Here is a 19382-nt window from a genome sequence, read left to right on the forward strand (position 1 = left end):
TTTGGAGAATTTCTTTACATTTTTCTCAGATTGTTATTTGACCAATTTTCATTATACATATACATACAGTATGTCCCCGGATTGAGTTCAAAAGTGGGAAAAAAAGTTTTTTTTCCATTTTACAAAAAAATTACAAAGAAGTAACATTTTTTGCTTATTTCAAAACAGATAAATCTGCAATTAAAATTTCAAAATTATTAGTTTGTACTCTTAAAATTAATTTTTTCATTATTTTTATTTATTAAATTTTGTAATCGTATTAAATAATAGCAGGCTGTGGATTCACAATATCAAATAGTGCGTTAAAGATTAAAGGAAAATTTACCCAATAATGTGTAAGTATTAAAAAATTGGATAAGAAATGAAGTTGCATCCTTAACAATAATTGAGAAAATTCGAAACATTCTTAAAGAATTACGAGTTAGAATTGAACTATGTGCTAAAACAGGTAATGTGTCAATCAAATAGTGGAAATTGGTTTAAGTTAAGGAACAAAATTCATTCCTTTGACATTTTTTGCAAAATTAAAAATAAAATAGTTTTTTGTTATATTTTGTTTTTTTTTCGATTTTAAGAACACATCTTGATAATATTAAAGTTTTAATTAAAGAATTATTTGTTTTAAATTAAGCAAAAAAAGATTATATGTCATTTTTTTGTAAAATGAAAAATAACGTTTTTTTTCCTCGTGTGAATTCAATTCAGGGACATACTGTATGTATAGTAGCGGCCAAAATAAAATGGTACAAGTCTTGGACCACAGCTTTTCAAAAATTCAGTTGGGTAAAATAAACTTTTAAAGTAGGTATAATGATAATAATTACACTGCGCGACAACTTCAAATTAATTTTGAATGCCTTTTTTGAAAGCTGGTGTTCTGTAATCTAAACAAAATCTTTCATTTAAAAAGTTTGTATTACGTACCATTCTTTTGTTGTCAATTTAAAAAATAGTTAAAAAAACATAGAAAAGAGCTTGTTTTTCAAATTTATTTAAGATATTAACATAGTTATCAGAAAAAACAAGAATTCAAAAAAATGATGAAAATCTATGCAAATCATAACTGGTTTGGACCGCCTACTTTGATGCGAATTTTTACACTCACAAAAATTCGTACTTTTTACACTAATTTTGAATGAATTGTACTTGAGCTGTGTAATGACTTTTATTTGAAAACAAAAATCTTTAATACCCTAAAGATTGAGTTCACAAGAGGGAAAAACAACTTTATTCCCAATTTTACAAAAAAAATAATAAAGGAATAACATTTGTTGCTTAATTCAAAACAGTTAAATCTGCAATTAAAATTTCAAAATTATTAGTTTGTACTGTTTATTCAATGTTTTCATTTTTATATAAATCGAATTTTGAAATTGTACATAAATAATAGCAAGCTGTGGATTCAAAATATCAAATAGTGTGTTAAAAATTAAAGAAAAATTTCAATAATGTGTATTTCTCTAAAAAATACAACTATATAATGAGACATTCTTGTATGTACTGACATGGAAATTTGGAAATTACATGGAGGAAAGGAACATACGCGAAAAATTTATATTAAAAATTTTAAATTTTACAATGTAATGAACACATTTTTACATGAAAAATCATAAAAATATTAACGTAAATTTTATATACATACATGAGTTACATTAATAAATTGCACACACTGTAAAAATATATCTACAATTGTTTACGGAGGAGAGAGACATTAAGTACAAAAATACTCAAGAAGCATACACATTCTCAGAAATCCTAATTTTTGTTAGTCAAGTAAAAAAAATACTTTTCGTAACTCTTAACAAAATAATGAGACTAGCAATAAAATACAAATTAAAAAATTTATACTAAATTATTACTGAGGGCGGTCTGCTTCTCGTTACTGTATAAATGCGATCCATCCGCTGGTAACAAACCTGCCTCTGTGCAAGATCTACAGCAGAACTTGGCGTAATATTTGTGCGAACAGAATCTCGCTTTCACGATGAGATCACAATTGGCAAAGAATCTGTTGTCTTTGCAGTTGGGATGGATGAACATTCCTAAAAAATCTCCTCAGTTCATATTTTGATAAAATAAAATAACATACCATCAACTAGAATTGTAACACTACTTGAAGATTTCGAGTAAGCATTGGCGGCCTCACATTGGTAAACGCCAGAATCTGCCTTTGTTGCCCTCAAAATTGTTAATATGTGGTCTTCTGCAAAAAATACAGTCAAGATTTTGTAAAAACAGATCTTTTCGCGCACCTGAAATCTGGATTTGCTCGGATGGTGATATTGCTATGCCATCTTTATACCATTTAACTTGTGGTGTTGGGTACCCATCTACCATGCATGGTAAAGTAATGTCGGTATTAGTTGGGTACCTCTGACTATCCGTGGTGATATTTGTTCTCACTGGCACTGAAATAAACTACATTTAGAAACAATTGCATTGCGTTTGGATTAGCAATCACACTATTAAAGATTCACGTACGGTAGAAGTAACTAAATTTAGTAACTTTTATTTTTGAGCTGTGTAACTAAGGTTATAATTTTTCTAGTGTAACGTCTTGTAAAACAGATGTCATCCAAATGACAGTTTTTGGTTTGTCATTAAGGCTGCACCGGAGCCAACCTAAATATCTGTTTTCGTAAATATGCAACCAGTTCAACTAAATACTAGTCTGATCTAGTTTATGCAATAATTTGATTGCGATTAAGTTAATCGTATTTAAACAGAAGATTGTATCTACAGAGTGTCCGGAAAGTCGCGCACCACCGTGATACTGTATCATCGGGCAATGCCATAAAGCACCGGAAAAATGTTAAAAAAAATATCCATGTCTTCAATTTTTCGAGATATGATAGACTGAAGAGTATAAGTTAAACGTCAAAATCAACAATTTTATGTGCAATAATTTCACTTTCAAATGAATTAGTCACCTAAATGACATTTTGCAGAAAGACATGGTGCAAAAATCTTGTGAAAAGTGCCTGAAAACTGTTGACAAGATTTTTGAATCAACAATCTCGATCAGTGTGGCATCGTTCGCCTGAAACCATTATTCGTTCATGAGCCGATCTGACTAACACCAAAAATGAAATAAAAAATTAAATACTGGAAATTTAAATTATTGTGGGAACAGCTCAGCAATGTTGCTATTTTCCTAATTTTATTTTTAATCCAAGCTCCCATAACATAAAAACCTGGGTCATTAGCTTATTATTAAACAAACTTTTTTGAAGATTTTATGATGAGTAGATTGTGTGCCTAATCGCAGCTTGACCGAAGTAATTCTTTGTGTTTTTTTTATTACTTTTTTATACTTGATACCATTAAATAAAACATTGCTGGAAAGGGGAAAATAGACTTGTTTCCGTGTTCCACTGTTTATGTTTGTTAGAAATACGGTGAGTTTCTCGCGCGAGAATCTAGTGAGTTCTGGCTTTTGTAATTTCCCACAGACCTCTAATTTGGAAAAGTTGAGAGAACTCGCGCGAGATTAAAAATGCTTGTATAGTTCCACCAAGTTTGTCTGAGCTACCATAAAATCATAAAAACTTGCGGAAAACCGCAACCGGACAGCTTGAATAGTTTTTCAAGTGCATATAATGAGGGTTTATTTACCCAAATTTGCACCCTGCGATAAGAACAGCATCCCAGGCCAGGGCAGCTGTTTCGTCATAAATATCAAAATACCACAAGCTGTCCAGTTGCGGTAGGACTCAAATTTTTATGATTTTATGGTGGCTCAGACCAACTTGGTGGAACTATACAGGATCCGCCAACACTAGTGTCCCGGTCCAAAATCGCTATTAATTATGAAGCTATAAAAATATTTTTTTTTGTACATGAAGAGGTAACGGAGCGCTACAAACTGATGTGATCAGTTTTAATTAATCTTGTCTTAACCATATGTGAAATAAACGCAAAAAACTACGTTTTAAAAAAATCAAAATGAAGAAAATGGTGCGGCACCCAACCTGTTTTGGAGAGAGAATCTCGCGCGAGTTTCTGAGAGTCAACTCACTATTCTTGTTTCTTTTATGATTTCAACATTTAAAAAGTCACAATCAAAACCATAATTATGCTTAATATTTTTTTAAAATTTTAAAAGTGTGAATGTTTATTATTATGCGCCCACTAATGATAAATGTTCGTTACTAGAAATTTAGATTTCTTCGCAAGTTTTAATAATTGTTTTCTACTTTTTCATTATACCATTAAAAAAGAATTAAAAATAACTACTAACTACTGCTATAAGACTAGACTATTTCTACCTGCTAGGGCCGGTTTACAGAAGCTAATTTAAATCTTGAATTTTAATTAAATACTTAACATTATTTTAAAGTGACATGTGATCGTTTTTCCGTCAATCAAATGTCTGCAATTAGTTTGCGAGATTAACTTGATTAAAATTTTATATGATAAACCATCGCCGACTTCATCTTATACCAAGCCTGTTCAATTTTGATTTCTCCCCTTTGCAAAAAGTTCCCTCAAGGTCATCGCCGTACATACGCTAGCGACCCCAACGACGAAAAAACGTATCAAATTCTGGTGATAATTTTTTCATTTTGGTGACATTTCCGTCACTTTGAAAGTTGAAGTGATGATAGGTTAGGTATGTCGGGTAAATTCATCAAAAATTACGGCATCTGGAATGCAAGGAAAGCGATTTCTCCGAACTTCCATAAAGAAAACAGATCATTCTCTTCGCGGAAACGGCTACTAATCAGAAATATATAATTAAAAATCAAAAAATGCCAGAACTGTGTTTCAAGAAATTGTCGAGAGTGGCGCTAGCGTACGCACGCCTCACGTACTCATGGCCTACTTCGCGGGAACAAATCTCGGAAGCTATTGAACAGGCTTGGTATAAGATGGAGTCGGCGATGGATAAACATAAAGAAATTTTATCCACTCAAAAACATTATCACACCCGGCTTCACCTCGTGTGCTAACTGTTTTTTCGTTTGATGAAATTCTTTTTTTATTCACTTATACCATAAATACCATTTATTCTCGCTTCTTTTCAAGTTCAAGTGATTGAATTGGACGGATGGGTCGTTTATGACCATTGCTGTCATTAGCGTTTGGCTAGGCAATTTAGCACATCGTAAATCATGGGAGATTCGAAGCCAACGTGCAACAAGATGTATAACAATTTGCATAGATATGATTTTTTTAAATTAATTTTATGAGAAAACAAACTATTATAACCGAAAAAGGGCTTCATACCGCAATGCACTTTTTAATTATCTATGTTTTGAGCTAAATTTCAAACGAACTGGTTGAAAACAGGCGAAGAAAAACGAAAAGTTAGTTTTGACGTTTTTTTGCAATAAAACAAAAAATTAAACATACCGCAATACAATACGTGATTCTAAACATTTCAAAACTTCGAGCCAGTCTTCAAATGTAAAATTGAGCTCTTAAAACGAAATTCCGTTTTACATTGTACTGGCCGCTACTCCGTACTAGCCTTAAAGGTAAATATTTATTTTCCAAACGAAAAAGAAGACAACCATCAAAGCTCCGAATCAGATTCAAAACTAGTTCATCGATTTCACCTTCTGAATCTAACTCTGTTAGTGTTACAATGACTGGTGGAATATTGTCTACAGCTGCGGCTCCCATGAGTGCTGTCCAGTCTTGCCTAATTAAATTTTCGCAGTTGTCTGGTGCGCTTTGCGAAATTGATTTTAACCATAAATTTCTGACTTTGTTCTTTCCGATCCTGTTTACTTCCTTTTGAAACTACTAGTCTTGTAATAGTTGATTCCATCTCGTTATATTGTCAAATTTGAATGACAAATTTATTTGATAGACAATGATGCCAATGTTTAATTCCTAGTTATTTTAGAAATTCAACGTAGCGACACAAAAGTATCTATTAGTTACTTCTACCGGAACGTGAATCGCTAATAAATACACTACTGGGTTATTGATAAATTTATCAAGGCAGAGTTTTCAAGTTTGCAATAAAAACTTAAATTGCACTCATCAAAATCTCTTTCTTGTCAATGTTATTCCGGCTACTTTACCGATATATGTTCCCAAAGGCGACGCAGGCGGTTCCTGATTCGGGTTAATTTCGTTATTTGCAGGTGGTAAGTAAGGTGGAGGAGTAGGTCTATAAACGGGTATCCGTGGAGGAGCCATAGTAGTAGGTAACTCAGGCGGATTAACAATATATTTAAGATATTTCTGATCTTTAGGGTTATTGCTATGGTACGGCCCTTTAGCTCTAACGGCTACAGACCAACTGGCCGCTTTACCAACACCATTATAAGCTTGACAAGTATAAATTCCAAGGTTTGACAACTTCACAGAATGGATAAGGAGGGAATAGTCTTTGCGGACTTCAAACTGACTGGTTTTTAACGGAATCATACTATCGTCTTTCCACCAAGTTACAGCAGGGAAAGGAAAACCCACTGCTAGACAGTTGAGCGTTGCTGGAGCGTTAAGTGACACCATAACGTTGGGTTGAGTTTCAGGTTCTAGAACGCTTGCAGGCCGAGGTTCGCTGTCTGGTTAGTTAGGTTAAGATTAGAACAAATTCTACCACAAAGATTACAACATTAAAGATTAGTTTAACAACAAACAGTTACTTAATTCATGCGACCAATCTTACCAAGGATGTCAAGTTTGATCTGGTTTGTTACAGGCTCTCCAATGCTGTTATCTGCGGTGCACAAATATGTTCCAGCGTCCGTTTTATGAAGAGTGATAATTTGAAGAGATTGATCCAATTTTATCCTATATTTTGCTTGCGTGCCGTCGATCTAACAACAAAAATTAGTTCAAAGACTGTACTTAAGTGGCTCGTTACCAATAAGTCATCTTTTTTCCACGTAATTCTAGGAGTGGGACTTCCGACAACTGCACATCGCAGAGTTACGTGGTCTCCAATGAGGCCTTTAACTTCAGGTTCGTAAGTCTCTACGTCAACTTTAGGAGGAGAATCTAAAAAAAAAAATCACTTGGACTCGCACGAGTGGTCAATGCGATTACTTACAATCACTTTGAATTGGCGATTCTGTGTACGCAGGTAAACTGTGTGTAACAAGTTCAGCTGGAACGTGCGAAATGGGTTCTACACAGGCAGTACCACATGCAGTGTTACAACACTTGAGATAAAGAGGACAATCTGCATCATTTCTGCATTCTTGTTCGCAGTTATTCTGTTCATGATGTTCCAAATTCGGGCACTGTCCTTCCTTGTTTACTACAACAACCACCATGTACGCTGTTTTAAGACCAATAGGAGGGAGAATGCAAATTTTTGAATTTTGACGAAAATGGATAGTTTTCATGTCGTATAATGTGATGTCGCTAGTAGAAAAATTGCAAAAAAAATGTTTATAATTTTTTAAGCGTTTTTAAAAGTCCGATTCGAGCGAGATTGGAAAACATACCTATCAGCGAGGCTAGCTTTGTGATGTCACATCTCAGCTTCGCTCTTAGCGGAGCCGTGCGTTTGTATTACTCTAATTCGATTGCCGTCTTTATAATTGAAAATGGGGTCAAAACAGTGGTGTTTTGTGCCAGGATGTAAAAGTGCTATTATTAGACTTCACGACCTGCTGTATATCTACGGCCTGTGCATAATCTCATTTCCTCGTATCAAGAATGTTTCCGAGAAAACGCCTTTTTTTGCCGAGGAAGGCGCCACTGCTCGGGCGCTTTTGACATTGTTGACAAATTACATTTTGGGGTTAGTAAGTGTTTTGACTTTTGAAAGCTACAAAAAACACAAAAGTGTAATAAAGTAACAATCGTAAACAGAGCACACAACGAAAACTTGAAAAAGCAACAAACAACATGTAATAATTTGAAAATTCAAACTTCAAATTTGAAATGTCAAAAACAATGTTGGTAATAAACCCAATATGATAAAATATTCCCAAAAGTGCCCGAGCAGTGGCGCTTTCCAAAGCATGTGCGGAGAAACAGTCGAACTGCACGAATGCACAGGTGGTAAATATACAGCAGGTCGTGGGCGACTTAAACTGAAAATGAAATTTTTAGGCCTTAAAAGCGGCCTAAAAGTGAGTCTTTTCTGGCCGCAAACATTTTCGGCCGATCTATGGTGGCGCCATCTATCCATTGTTTTGCATATTACATCAAGATACCGACATTACCCTCAATTTTATAATTATTTGGGTAAAATCAAATCGACAAACTGCTCAATCGACAAAGTGCAACAAAGGCGTGTTGAATTATTGAAAATGAACATGGATAGCAGTGCTGCTGCAACAACATCAAAAAGCACATCAAATCTAATTCATACAAATTGTGAAGCTACACATGCCGAAACTGCAAATGTAAATAAAAAAAATATAAACTTTTCTAAAGGATTAATAAATATTTCCAATTATTCAGTTGTTATAAATGATTAAATCAATAAATCATAAGTAAAAATTAATTAACTTGTAAATTTAATAATGTCGCCTAAAAAATCTTGTGTGTAACGCGGCCAAAAAGTGTCATTTTGCCCTCGCCTTCTTTTTGGCCTCGGCCATTAAAAAAAGGCTCGGCCAAAGAAGAAACACTTTTTGGCCTTGGTACACAAATAACTATTATAACAGTTCCTTAAGACAATAAGAAGAAAAAAAATGCTTTTAGGCCGCGAGATGTTCGATGTCTGATTTTTCTTAAAGTGTAATATTTTAAATTTATTGTAATTAATTATGTTATTACTAATGATACATGCAGGTATTACATTTTTTGATTGACTTAACTCTAGTCCACATACTACATACACTGACTTTATTTATTACAGTGCTTTAAACAAACTTAAAAACAATGAATTTTTTGCTTAAACTGAAGACTTTTGTTATATCCGAAACAACTGCCAATTGTACATTTTCTCAAAGACTTGAAGCGTTGGGGGTTTTAATAAAAAAAATTCTTTGGTCTAACGAAAAAACTATTCGAAGAAATTTACCAATTTAGTTGCGACTTTTATTCTATAAAGTAGTCTACAGTATGAGTTTGAATTTGCAAAAGGAAAAAAAAACATTATTTTTAATTTTACGCATAAATCACGGAATAATAGTTTTTGCTTAAATTAAAACTTATCAGAATGTGTTTCTAAAATCGTAAAAAACAAAAACTAACAAAGAACTTCTTTATTTTTAATTTTGCAACAAATGCCAAAAAAATAAAATTTATTCCTTAATTTAAACCAATTTTAAATATTTGATTAACCCACACCTCTTTCAGCACATAGTTCAATAATTCTAACTCGTAATTCTACTGTTTCGAATTTTATCGGATGCAACTGCATTTATTATCCGAGTTTTTAATACTTACCTATTATTGAGTAAATTTTCCTTTAATCTTTAAAGCACTATTTGATGTTTTCAATTCACAGCCTACTACTTGTACTTACGATTAGAAAATAATAAATAAAAATATGAAAAAAATGATTTTAAGAGTACAAACTAACAATTTTGAAATTTTAATTGCAGATTTATCTGTTTTGAATTAAGCAAAAATGTTATTCTGTTGTCATTTTTTGGTAAAATGTCAAATAACTTTTTTTTTCTCTCTTGTGAACTCAATCCGGGGACATACTTTATAGTGGATTGTATAGAAATTGAAAATTAAAAAAAACAACAAAAGCTTTGGATCAGTTATTGTTACTAATTTGGTCTGATTATCAAAAAATTAAATACAGTAAACCACCTATTTAATTTCTACCAAATTATTGAATTATAAATTTTCTTGCGATTACGGAGAGCGCATTTTTCATTCAAATCATTTCCAAATATAGAAAAAAATAGATGGTTATTATATCGTAAATAAATAAAATTCAATCAAATCAGAATAGATCAAAATGTAAAAACCAAATTTTTTCTACAAAGGTGTCATGAGAGAGAAAGAAATAATAAATCTGACTGTGTATTCGTAGAAATTATCGTTAAATGCGGTAAATGCGATAAATGCGCCCGCCGACCGAGAATGATGCAAAGCAAAAATGTGAATAAAAGTGTGAAAGTATACCGGTTGAATAAGAAACATCAACATAATGATTATAATTGTATTTCTCTTGGATAATAAAAATTCAACCATTGATTCTAAACTGACATATCAAGTTAAAGAAAGATGTAGTTACCGCGACACTTTCACCGCAATGTTAGGATTTCTTGATAAAAAATCCCATATCATTCGCACATCTACGTGTCTTAAATTTTGTGTGTCGGCTTTTTGAAATCCCGTTTCCATTGTGTATAAATTCTTTTGCAAAAACAACCGTAAATTGCAACGGTGGTGTTAAACAAATGTTCTGCATACGGAATTCTATTGGTAGGCGGAGCGTGCAGCTGAGATGTGACGTCAAACCAATGAAAAAGTGTTTTAGCTCCCGCCTGAATATTTAAATTTCTTTAGCCAATTTTGGCAAAACCGTCATGTATTTTTCAAAAATTTTTGCACCACTGCGTTATTTGAACAATATTCTACAAAATTTGGTACAAAAACATATAGGTTACATTTTTTGCATTCTCCCTATTAGTAAAATTTTTACTTTTTCTGCAAATTGCGATGAAATCGGGATCTTGGCTTGTCGTCTTGTTTCTATTGAGATCAATTGCGCACTGGGTTTCCGGAGCACAATTTATTTTACTGCAAGGGTTCTGGCACTGGCATCTGTTGCACAGATTTTCATCAACGTAGGCTTCAATTCCATATGGACATCTCAAGGTGGCACACTCATCGAAATGTGCTTGGCAAGGATGATCTTGAGGGCCCGCCGCTACACCAAAAATATTACTAACAATCACCACTAAATAACAAGAGTGAATGAAAAAGCTAGCGTGGTTTCAATGGCAGCGTGTGCATTTTGTGTGCTATTGTTAGTAACAAAACAACAAACTTACGAGGCTGAGTTACTGTCAAATAATCGTTACAGAATTCAACACAAGACTGGAATGTTTTAAAGTTATTTAAATTGCCCCCGCAACCACTGAATATGAAGGCAACACATTCCCCACGTGCATTATCGAAATACCATCGTTTATGGTACCCATCCTGACAGGAACCCGAATCCGCGGGTAATTCGCAGACAGCTAAAGAACAAGTGCGATTTATTCACCCATCCCCAAAACTAAGAGAAGAACTGTAGTACTCACAGGTGCTGGTGACGTTGGTTCGCTTCTCTTCGTGAGTCACACATAACGATTCGCATTCTTCGGTGGAACTGAAACGGTTGCCGTTACCGCCGCAACCACCATAAGCAAACTGGCCGCAGCGACCCACGCCTTTGTCGTAATAGTACTTGACGAAATAGCCTCTGCAAGGACCGGTCTCCCGTGGCAAGTTGCAAACGTCTAAGGTAATTAAAGAATGAAAATTTAGATACTACAACGTATTTATAAATGTTTCTAGCATCAAGGGTGGCTATGAGACGTCAAAGAAATGTGCCGCTCATTACAAATGTGGGTTTCGATTTGTCAACTGACATTTGCAGTTAACCTCAAACATGAAAGCAAAGTAATTTTTGAGAAATAAACTGTTTTAGTTGTGGTTTAAAACCTGAAAATCGATAACTTGGGCACAAAACCGTAACTAAAACGTCGTTGAAGTAAGTAACTTTATAAATAATTTTCCTTATAGTTATATTCACTATGAAAACAGAGCGGCAAAATAGTGTACGACAGGAATTCCAAAGCCACGCTTGATGCTAGAAACATTTATAAACACCTTGTATTATTAATTATTATTATTAATAAGGAAGATTAATTGCGAAGGAAACCTATATCGCAAATTTGTCTAATTTTAACGCGAGTTTGATTGATCAAATTGTTTTTTAAATTTATGCACTGTATCCGCTGAAACTATATTATCAAAAATTCAATTCCATAAAGAAAAGGTTCTGTTGGTGAAAAGATTTTGACGTAAGGAAGAATTAAATTTTTCTTTTTGCAATTTAAATGAATGTCCACGCAATCTAGTGTCTAAAGCAAATTCTAGAAATTCATTACATTTGACAGGATATAAATCGTGCGTAATTCTAAACATTTGAATAAGGTCAGCTCTATTAAATCTTGCATCTAGCTCAGGGGTGCGATTCTCGAAATCGCACTAAAAGTTTAGTGGACTAAATTTTTAGTACGAGAAAATCAGTGTGGTATCAAGAATAGTGTATTCTCCATCATCAAACTAAAAAGTGCACTAATATTTTAGTGCGGTCTAAATATTATCTTGGCAACATCGCAAAAACAGTTTGTCAGGCTGACTGATCTCAAAAAATTAACCTTTCCAGTCAAATGTTCAACAAAAATAAATGTAGCATTGAAGTCCCCCACAAAAAATCACTGCAAAATGAACAAATTTTATAGTTTTTCCTACTTTTTGATACGATTTTTGAATCGTGAAACCATAATCTCATTAGACTAGGATCATCGTGGATCCAAACCTTTAGCGCAGGGTAAAAAGTATAACTTGCGTGTTAGAAATCATCTAAACTTTCTGAACAACTTTTGGTTCTTGTACAAGACAAGTTTATGTCTATCTTTACATGAAAAAATGCCCAATAACTTTGGAGAAAAGAAAAAACATAAAAATACATCAGGCGTGGCAAAACTTAGTTCAAAATTTAAAATAAGGCATAATTAAACACCAACAGACAACAGAACGAAATGATCCAGTCAAACAGAATGTGTTAGATTTTAAAGAAATAGTATTTTTCCAATCAGTGGTGTTGCAGAAGAAAAATATCATGATAACACTAAAACCACCGCAATTTTTGGAGTAGGATTTGCAAGGTCTTGAAATTAAATGTGTCTTCAGTAAATCGAAAAGTTTTACATAGTTTTCTATTTTCCACATTTTTAATTTTAAAAATTTTTTAATTTCTAAAATATAAATTTTAAAAGCGTGAAGCACTTTTTTAAATTCAAATTTTAACTTATCTGAATCATATTTGATCGTGCCTTCAATTTCTTCTGCTTAGAAACAATCATTTGCCTCTCATTTTTCAAAATAGTTTACTCGTTGTTGTAACACACGACGCGATATCTTTCTCACAGGTAAATAATCCTCATCAACACTATTTACATTTATATCATATCATTTATCCATTGTGACATTTGTAGTAGAATTTGTAAATTTTTAATTATGTAAATTAACTTTAAACTACAAGTTAACTCGAACTTCATGTGCTAGTCAAATTAAATTGAGAGTTAACTCAAAACTATTAGTTTACGACAATGGAAAAACACCTATATGGCCGTTAACTCTTAGTTAATTCAAACTGTAACTTAACTAAAGATGGAAAAAACCCAGCCTCAATGTGGACGAATATATGTTTTGTATAGCGTAGAAACCAGTTGAGTTGATGGATTTGTAAAGACATGTTTAACCATAAACAATATTCTCCTGGCTCTGCCTACAGCGGCCAAACATGGTTGCTCCAACTCAATGTGTCTGTGATAATTATACCTAGGTCTTTTTGACATGTTTTGACTTCCAATGGTGTTTTGTTAATTATATATTTTGTTTTTGGGTTACGGTTGCCACAATGTAGACCACAACATTTTGACAAATTTAATGGTATTTTCCAAATTTGACACCAGTTTTCAATAAGAGATAATTTATTTTGCAATTTAATTTCCAATGGATTTGCAAATAACTTAATGTCATCTGCATAAGCCGAATAACATTTATCAAGCTCAATGAATAAGTCTGTAGTGTAAAATATAAACAAAATCGGTCCTAAAACGGAACCCTGCGGAACACCACTCAAGACAGATTTGTAAATAGAAAAACTTTTTCCAACTTTAACACAGAATTTTCGATTTGTTAAAAAGGCTTCAATCCATCTTAGCAAGTAACCATCGACACCATAGCTATACATTTTTTGTATTAATAACTTGTGCGGCACCTTGTCGAAAGCTATGCTAAAATCTAGGTAAATTATGTCAAGTGGTTGACCACTATCAATTATTTTGGACCAAATGTTTGTAGAAACCAATAAATTTGTCACAACTGATCTGCCTGGTAAAAATCCATGTTGATTTTTTGGTATTAAATTGTTCTTTTCCATGTGCATGAGCAATTTCTTAACTATTATTTTTTCCATAACCTCACAGCTTACTGAAGTAAGACTTACAGGTCTGCAATTATTTGAATCCAGCTTATCTCCTGATTTGTACAACGGAGTAACTGTCGCTTTAAGCCATTGCTCGGATAAAATACCTTCGACCATTGATGACGTCATTATAACAGACAGTGGCTTAGACAACGAATCAAGATTAGATACGAATCAAAACACTGAAATACCTTGTCCTCTAAAGCTGCCGCATTGTCTTTCACACTGTTCTTCACTGTTGAAACGATTACCGTTGCCACCGCAGCCCGTGTATGTGAATGGAACGCATACACCAGTGGTAAAGTCGAAGAAGAATACCGAAAGATTGTCGGTACAGTTGCCGGGATCCGCTTGCTCGTAACACATTGCGACGTTACTTGGAGGTGGTACCACTAAACTTCATCATTAATAATCTCTTCTTTAATGAATGGTACTTACCAGGAGGTGACTGCGTTTGAAGAGGCACTTCCCGAGTCGGTGGAGTACTTCTGCATCGTTGCTCACATGACGCTTTATCAGGGAATCTATTGTAGTTACCTTCGCAACCTCCATATGTGAATGTCTGGCAAGAATCACTGTTTGGATCGTAGTAGAACTGTACATATTCTGAGTCGCATGGACCAACGACAGGAGGCAGTCTGCATAAATCTTTAAGGACGAATTAACCATATAAAAGTATAATAAATGAGAGTACCTTGAGCATTGCCGCAATGTTGTATACACTCTTCTACAGAGGCGAAATTGTTCTTGTTGCCACCACAACCACCGTAATTGAAGCGTTTGCAAACGCCATCAGCGCGATCATAGTGGTACCGCAACTCTGGGTTCCTACAGTTACCAGGTTCACTCGGCAAAAAGCAGGAATCTACAATACTCTTATTGATATTTCATCTTTATTGTTGTTGGTATTCTATATTTACCTGTAGTGAACGTTTCGTCTGTTGGAGAAAGCGGTGCTCCTGTAAGTCTTGGCGGTGGTTGTTTGTTGTTGACGCATCGTTGTTCACACTGGTCTTCTGTTTGGAAATTGTTACCATTTCCTTCACAGCCGCCGTAATAGAATTGGCGACAGCCTTTTTCCCTTGTATCGTAGTACCAGCGGCTGCTGTAATTGCCACAAGTACCAACGTCGGCAGCCAATTGACACAAGTCTTTCTCTAAATAAAAAGTGTAAGTACTCTGACTTGTGACAACAAAATAAGTTAGTAAAGCTTAAGAGGAGTCTTCACCCATTTCTCTTATGGGAGATCCTATGTAAATTGACGGGTAAATAACTTCTTTATTAAAAAAGATATCGACTTCAGTTTTCGAGTATAGGTTTGTTACTTCCATTACTAAAAGACTGTTTGTTAGTTTTTTTTTAAAAATCTTCGGAATTTTCTTGAAATTGAAGTTATTTGATGCACAATTTAACAGTTTTCCATTTCACACAATATTTGACGTTATTTTATTATTTTGAAAAAAGCATTACGTGGAACTATGTATCAAAACAACATCTTACAAAATCGGTTCATTTTGCTTTATAAATAAAGGAGATATGATTCCGTTCAATTTCATTATTAAAAGTTCGATCTTATTCTGGGAGCAAAGATTGATTTATTACCTTAAACCGCAAGTAATGGAAGCAGTAAACCGTCGAAAGATTTACAAGTTCCATGAGTCATTTTGTAGGTACAGTTACCTAACCGAAAACCTCTATAATCATAATAACCCTCGAGTGGTTGGGCCTCATCTGGCTTGAAATGAACCGCAATAAATATTCTCAATCTCTTTTCAAATATGCAATTTAAAAACGAATTGCGAGTTATTGATGACTATTTCAAATCGTGCGTAATAGTCGTATTTTTTTATCCAAAAATATTTCTTGGTCATATTCTTCTAAGAAAAATTAGATTATCGGGACCTAAGTCCCATTTAGTAAGTGAAACAAAAAAAAAACAATGTTTTTACAAAAAAAAGGTAATACGTTATTAGAAATAATGGCTAACGAAGATATATTAATTAACCCAAATTTAGCAACTTCTATGGACTATTTAACCTTAAATAAAACTCCCACAAATTTCGTTCTTGTGACACCAAAAATGTCGAAATTAAAGCGCTTCAAGTTTTTTTTTGTAATTTTTTTTAGCTGCTCGAAATAAAAATTTCTACAAATTCTCTTTTTCGGTCTAAATTTTTCTAATTCGACACTCTTAATAAGACAGTCGAGAAAGACAATATCCACAAATGTCGTTAAAATCGTATAAAAAATAAAGAAATTACAAAATCTTAAAAAAAAAGTGGTGGAATTTTTTTGGTCTTACAACCAAAATTTATAGAAATTCGACTTTTTGATCTAAATTTTTGCAAATTAGTGATATTACTACAACAAACAAAAGAACCAACATGCATAAATTTCGTTCCTGTCGTACTAAAAATAACAAAATTTCAGTGTTGAAGAAAATTGACACTTTCACAGTTGTCCAAATAAAAATTTCTAAATATTCTCCGTTTTGGTCCAAATTTTTCTAAATCGGTACACTTAATAAGACAGTCAAGACCTATAAACTCCACAAATTTGGTTATAGTAGCACTAAAAATAACGAAATTACAGTGTTGAAAAAATTGACATTTTCACTGTTGTCCAAATAAAAATTTCTAAAAATTCTTTTTTTCGGTCTAAATTTTTCTAAATCGACGCTCTTAATAAGCCAGTCGAAAGTAATAATCTCCACAAATTTCGTTAAAATCGCATAAAAAATAAAGAAAGATTAAAAAAAAAATGATGGCATTTTTTTGGTCTTAAAACGAAAATTTCTAAAAATTCTCTTCTTCGGTCTAAATTTTTCTAAATCGACGCTCTTAATACGGCAGTCGAGAGTGATAATATCCACAAATTTCGTTAAAATAACATAAAAAAATAAAGAAATTACAGGATTAAAAAAAATTGGTGGAATTTTTTTGGTCTTAAAACGAAAATTTCTAAAAATTCTCTTCTTCGGTCTAAATTTTTCTAAATCGACCTCTTAATAAGCCAGTCGAGAGTGATAATCTCCACAAATTTCGTTAAAATCGCATAAAAAATAAAGAAATTATAGGATTAAAAAAAATTGGTGGTATTTTTTTGGTCTTAAAACGAAAATTTGTAAAAATTCGACTTTTTGATCTAAATTTTTGCAAATTACTGATATTACTCAAACAAACAAAAGAAACGACATGCATAAATGTCGTTCCTCTCGTACTAGAAATAACGAAATTACAGTGTTGAAAAAATTGACATTTTCAGTTGTTCAAATAAAAATTTCTAAATATACTCCTTTTTGGTTTAAATTTTTCTAAATTGGTACTATTAATAAGACAGTCAAGACTTATAAACTCCACAAATTTCCAAATGTTCCAGTACACGTATTTTTTTCTTTAATATCCCCAATTAATATAATTGCGTTTATCATCAATTTGAGTAAGTTTGGGTCAGTTGAGTAACAAAATCACCTCGAAATGTAGACCTCTAAGGAGTTGGTTTGTAAGACTGACCAGCTGGGAGAAAATATTTATTACATGAGACCCAACCATTTGAGCGTTATTATGTTTATGGGGGTTTGCGGTAAGGTGGCTGTAAACGATTTAAAAAGTCAAAGCCATAACCGCACTAGAGCGTTTGTTAAACTGTACCTGCGTTTGTTACCAACCCTCCATTCCCTTGTCTGAATATTTAGAGCTTTTTAGCTACAGTTTGATTTTGATAAAAGCTTGATTGGTGATGAAGTCACAAGTAACAGTCAAAATTTTTACACACCGGAAAAATTATTTCGTGTATTAAATCAGTAATTTCACAAAAACCAATCCTATTGTAAAAAATGCAAAACAAGTCAACTTTTAATTTTAATTGCGGAACTTTTGAATTTATATTTGTAAAATCATTTAGTTCTACAACTAGCACAACATAAATTTTTATACAAGTAATTTTGGTCGTTGGTATGTCATCATTTTTATAGTCTTGACACAATTTGCGCCATATTACAATCATATAAAAATAACCGTTAGTGACAATTTAGACCACAAAATGTGTTATCTTTTTTACAAAACGTAACTTTTTAACAGAATTCGGTTTTGAGCAGATTCAAGATCTATTGGCGTGTCTAATCGCAGTTTTACCGAAGTGCACTAATAAGAGCTCGATTTCAAGTCAGTGACGCAAAATTGCGTTGACGCAGTTGCTAAGGTAACATCATTTTGATTGGGGTTGTTAAGGCGCAACTCTAATTTGGAATGCCGCAAGTCAACATGAAATCGGGCTCTAATTAGGTTAATGATGATGAACAAACACATCAAAACTTGTTGATTCTATTTTACACAAGTCTTTAAATTTAAATGCCAAATCGATAAACCATGACAAAATATTTGAAAAAATTGCGAAGGCAGATTTACAAAAAAAGAAAAATTTCTATACAACCATGTGGTCTATTCATAGGCGAAAATATGTGTTTTTTGGGTGCTTCACCAGCCGCGCTCGTAGATAAAAACACGATTGTTGAAATAAAATGTCCATTTGCGGCTTACAATTTAAATCTTTCCCCTGAGAAACGAATAGTACAATTATTTTTTTGTTATTTGTTTAAATTATACCGTGTTACGGCATTTTTACGTATGTATTTTCTCTGTATGTGCTTTTAAATTATCACCTACTATCTTTTCAATAATAAAATAAGTAAGAAAGTACAGAATCTTTTTAGAATTCATAGACGAAACCGTATTTTCTCATTAATTTTATTTCCAATGCTTAGTTACCAAAAGTTTATAAGGTTAAGTTTTAGGCGATAGTTGTGGTCAAAGCAAAAGAATTGTTACTTGTGTTCGTATAAAAAGAAGACTAATTACTAATTAGCATTAAGATAATTGAGGCACCTCGCTTAAGTTGCGATTAGCCACTCCAGTAGATTTTAATCAATTTATCATAAAACATTAAAGAAAATTTTTGGTTAATTTAGCTTATGATTCAAGCTCTCGGACTAGGAGAATTGTTGCTTGTGTTTGAACCAAAACAAGAAGATTTTATAGTATTCCCAGTTTCCTAAGGTTATATTGCTTATGCTATTGTTGTGGAGTCATTCCTGAAACCGAGGTCTGTGGGCAAAATCCGTCGTGTTAAACCGACAGTTTTACCCACAGACCTCGTTTTTTCCAACCGTTTCGTTCCAACCGTCGAAACCGTCGTTCAAAACCGTCGTGCAAGAACGAGGTTTGTGGGGTCCTTAAAACGAAGTTAAATAGGTTTATGGAGGCCGAATAACCTTATTCCACTGCGAATTCT

The 19382-nt window shown here is 33.2% G+C and overlaps 1 protein-coding gene across 4 annotated transcripts in view; it reads right to left on the minus strand.

Moving 5' to 3' along the window:
* Positions 1-1540: 1540 nt before the first annotated feature.
* Positions 1541-19382, minus strand: part of Ppn (proteoglycan-like sulfated glycoprotein papilin) — a 105618-nt gene continuing 87776 nt past the window's right edge. For 2 of the 4 annotated variants that reach the window (XM_088049472.1, XM_088049470.1), the window contains 14 exons: positions 15013-15249; positions 14787-14957; positions 14531-14740; positions 14284-14484; positions 11133-11330; positions 10881-11069; positions 10529-10756; positions 7013-7222; positions 6827-6960; positions 6629-6779; positions 6036-6524; positions 2253-2408; positions 2090-2203; positions 1541-2042 (listed from right to left, as the gene is read on the minus strand). In XM_088049472.1, the coding sequence (XP_087905598.1) occupies positions 1843-2042; positions 2090-2203; positions 2253-2408; positions 6036-6524; positions 6629-6779; positions 6827-6960; positions 7013-7222; positions 10529-10756; positions 10881-11069; positions 11133-11330; positions 14284-14484; positions 14531-14740; positions 14787-14957; positions 15013-15249 (2888 nt within the window). In that variant the 3' untranslated portion in view covers positions 1541-1842. The remainder of the gene's footprint in view (positions 2043-2089; positions 2204-2252; positions 2409-6035; positions 6525-6628; positions 6780-6826; positions 6961-7012; positions 7223-10528; positions 10757-10880; positions 11070-11132; positions 11331-14283; positions 14485-14530; positions 14741-14786; positions 14958-15012; positions 15250-19382) is intronic. The other 2 variants (XM_088049473.1, XM_088049477.1) reach the window with 2 other exon arrangements.

This window comes from Gnatocerus cornutus, chromosome 1 (assembly GCF_029298725.1).
Source record: "Gnatocerus cornutus isolate USDA-ARS CGAHR chromosome 1, icGnaCorn1.1, whole genome shotgun sequence".
NCBI lineage: Eukaryota > Metazoa > Arthropoda > Insecta > Coleoptera > Tenebrionidae > Gnatocerus > Gnatocerus cornutus.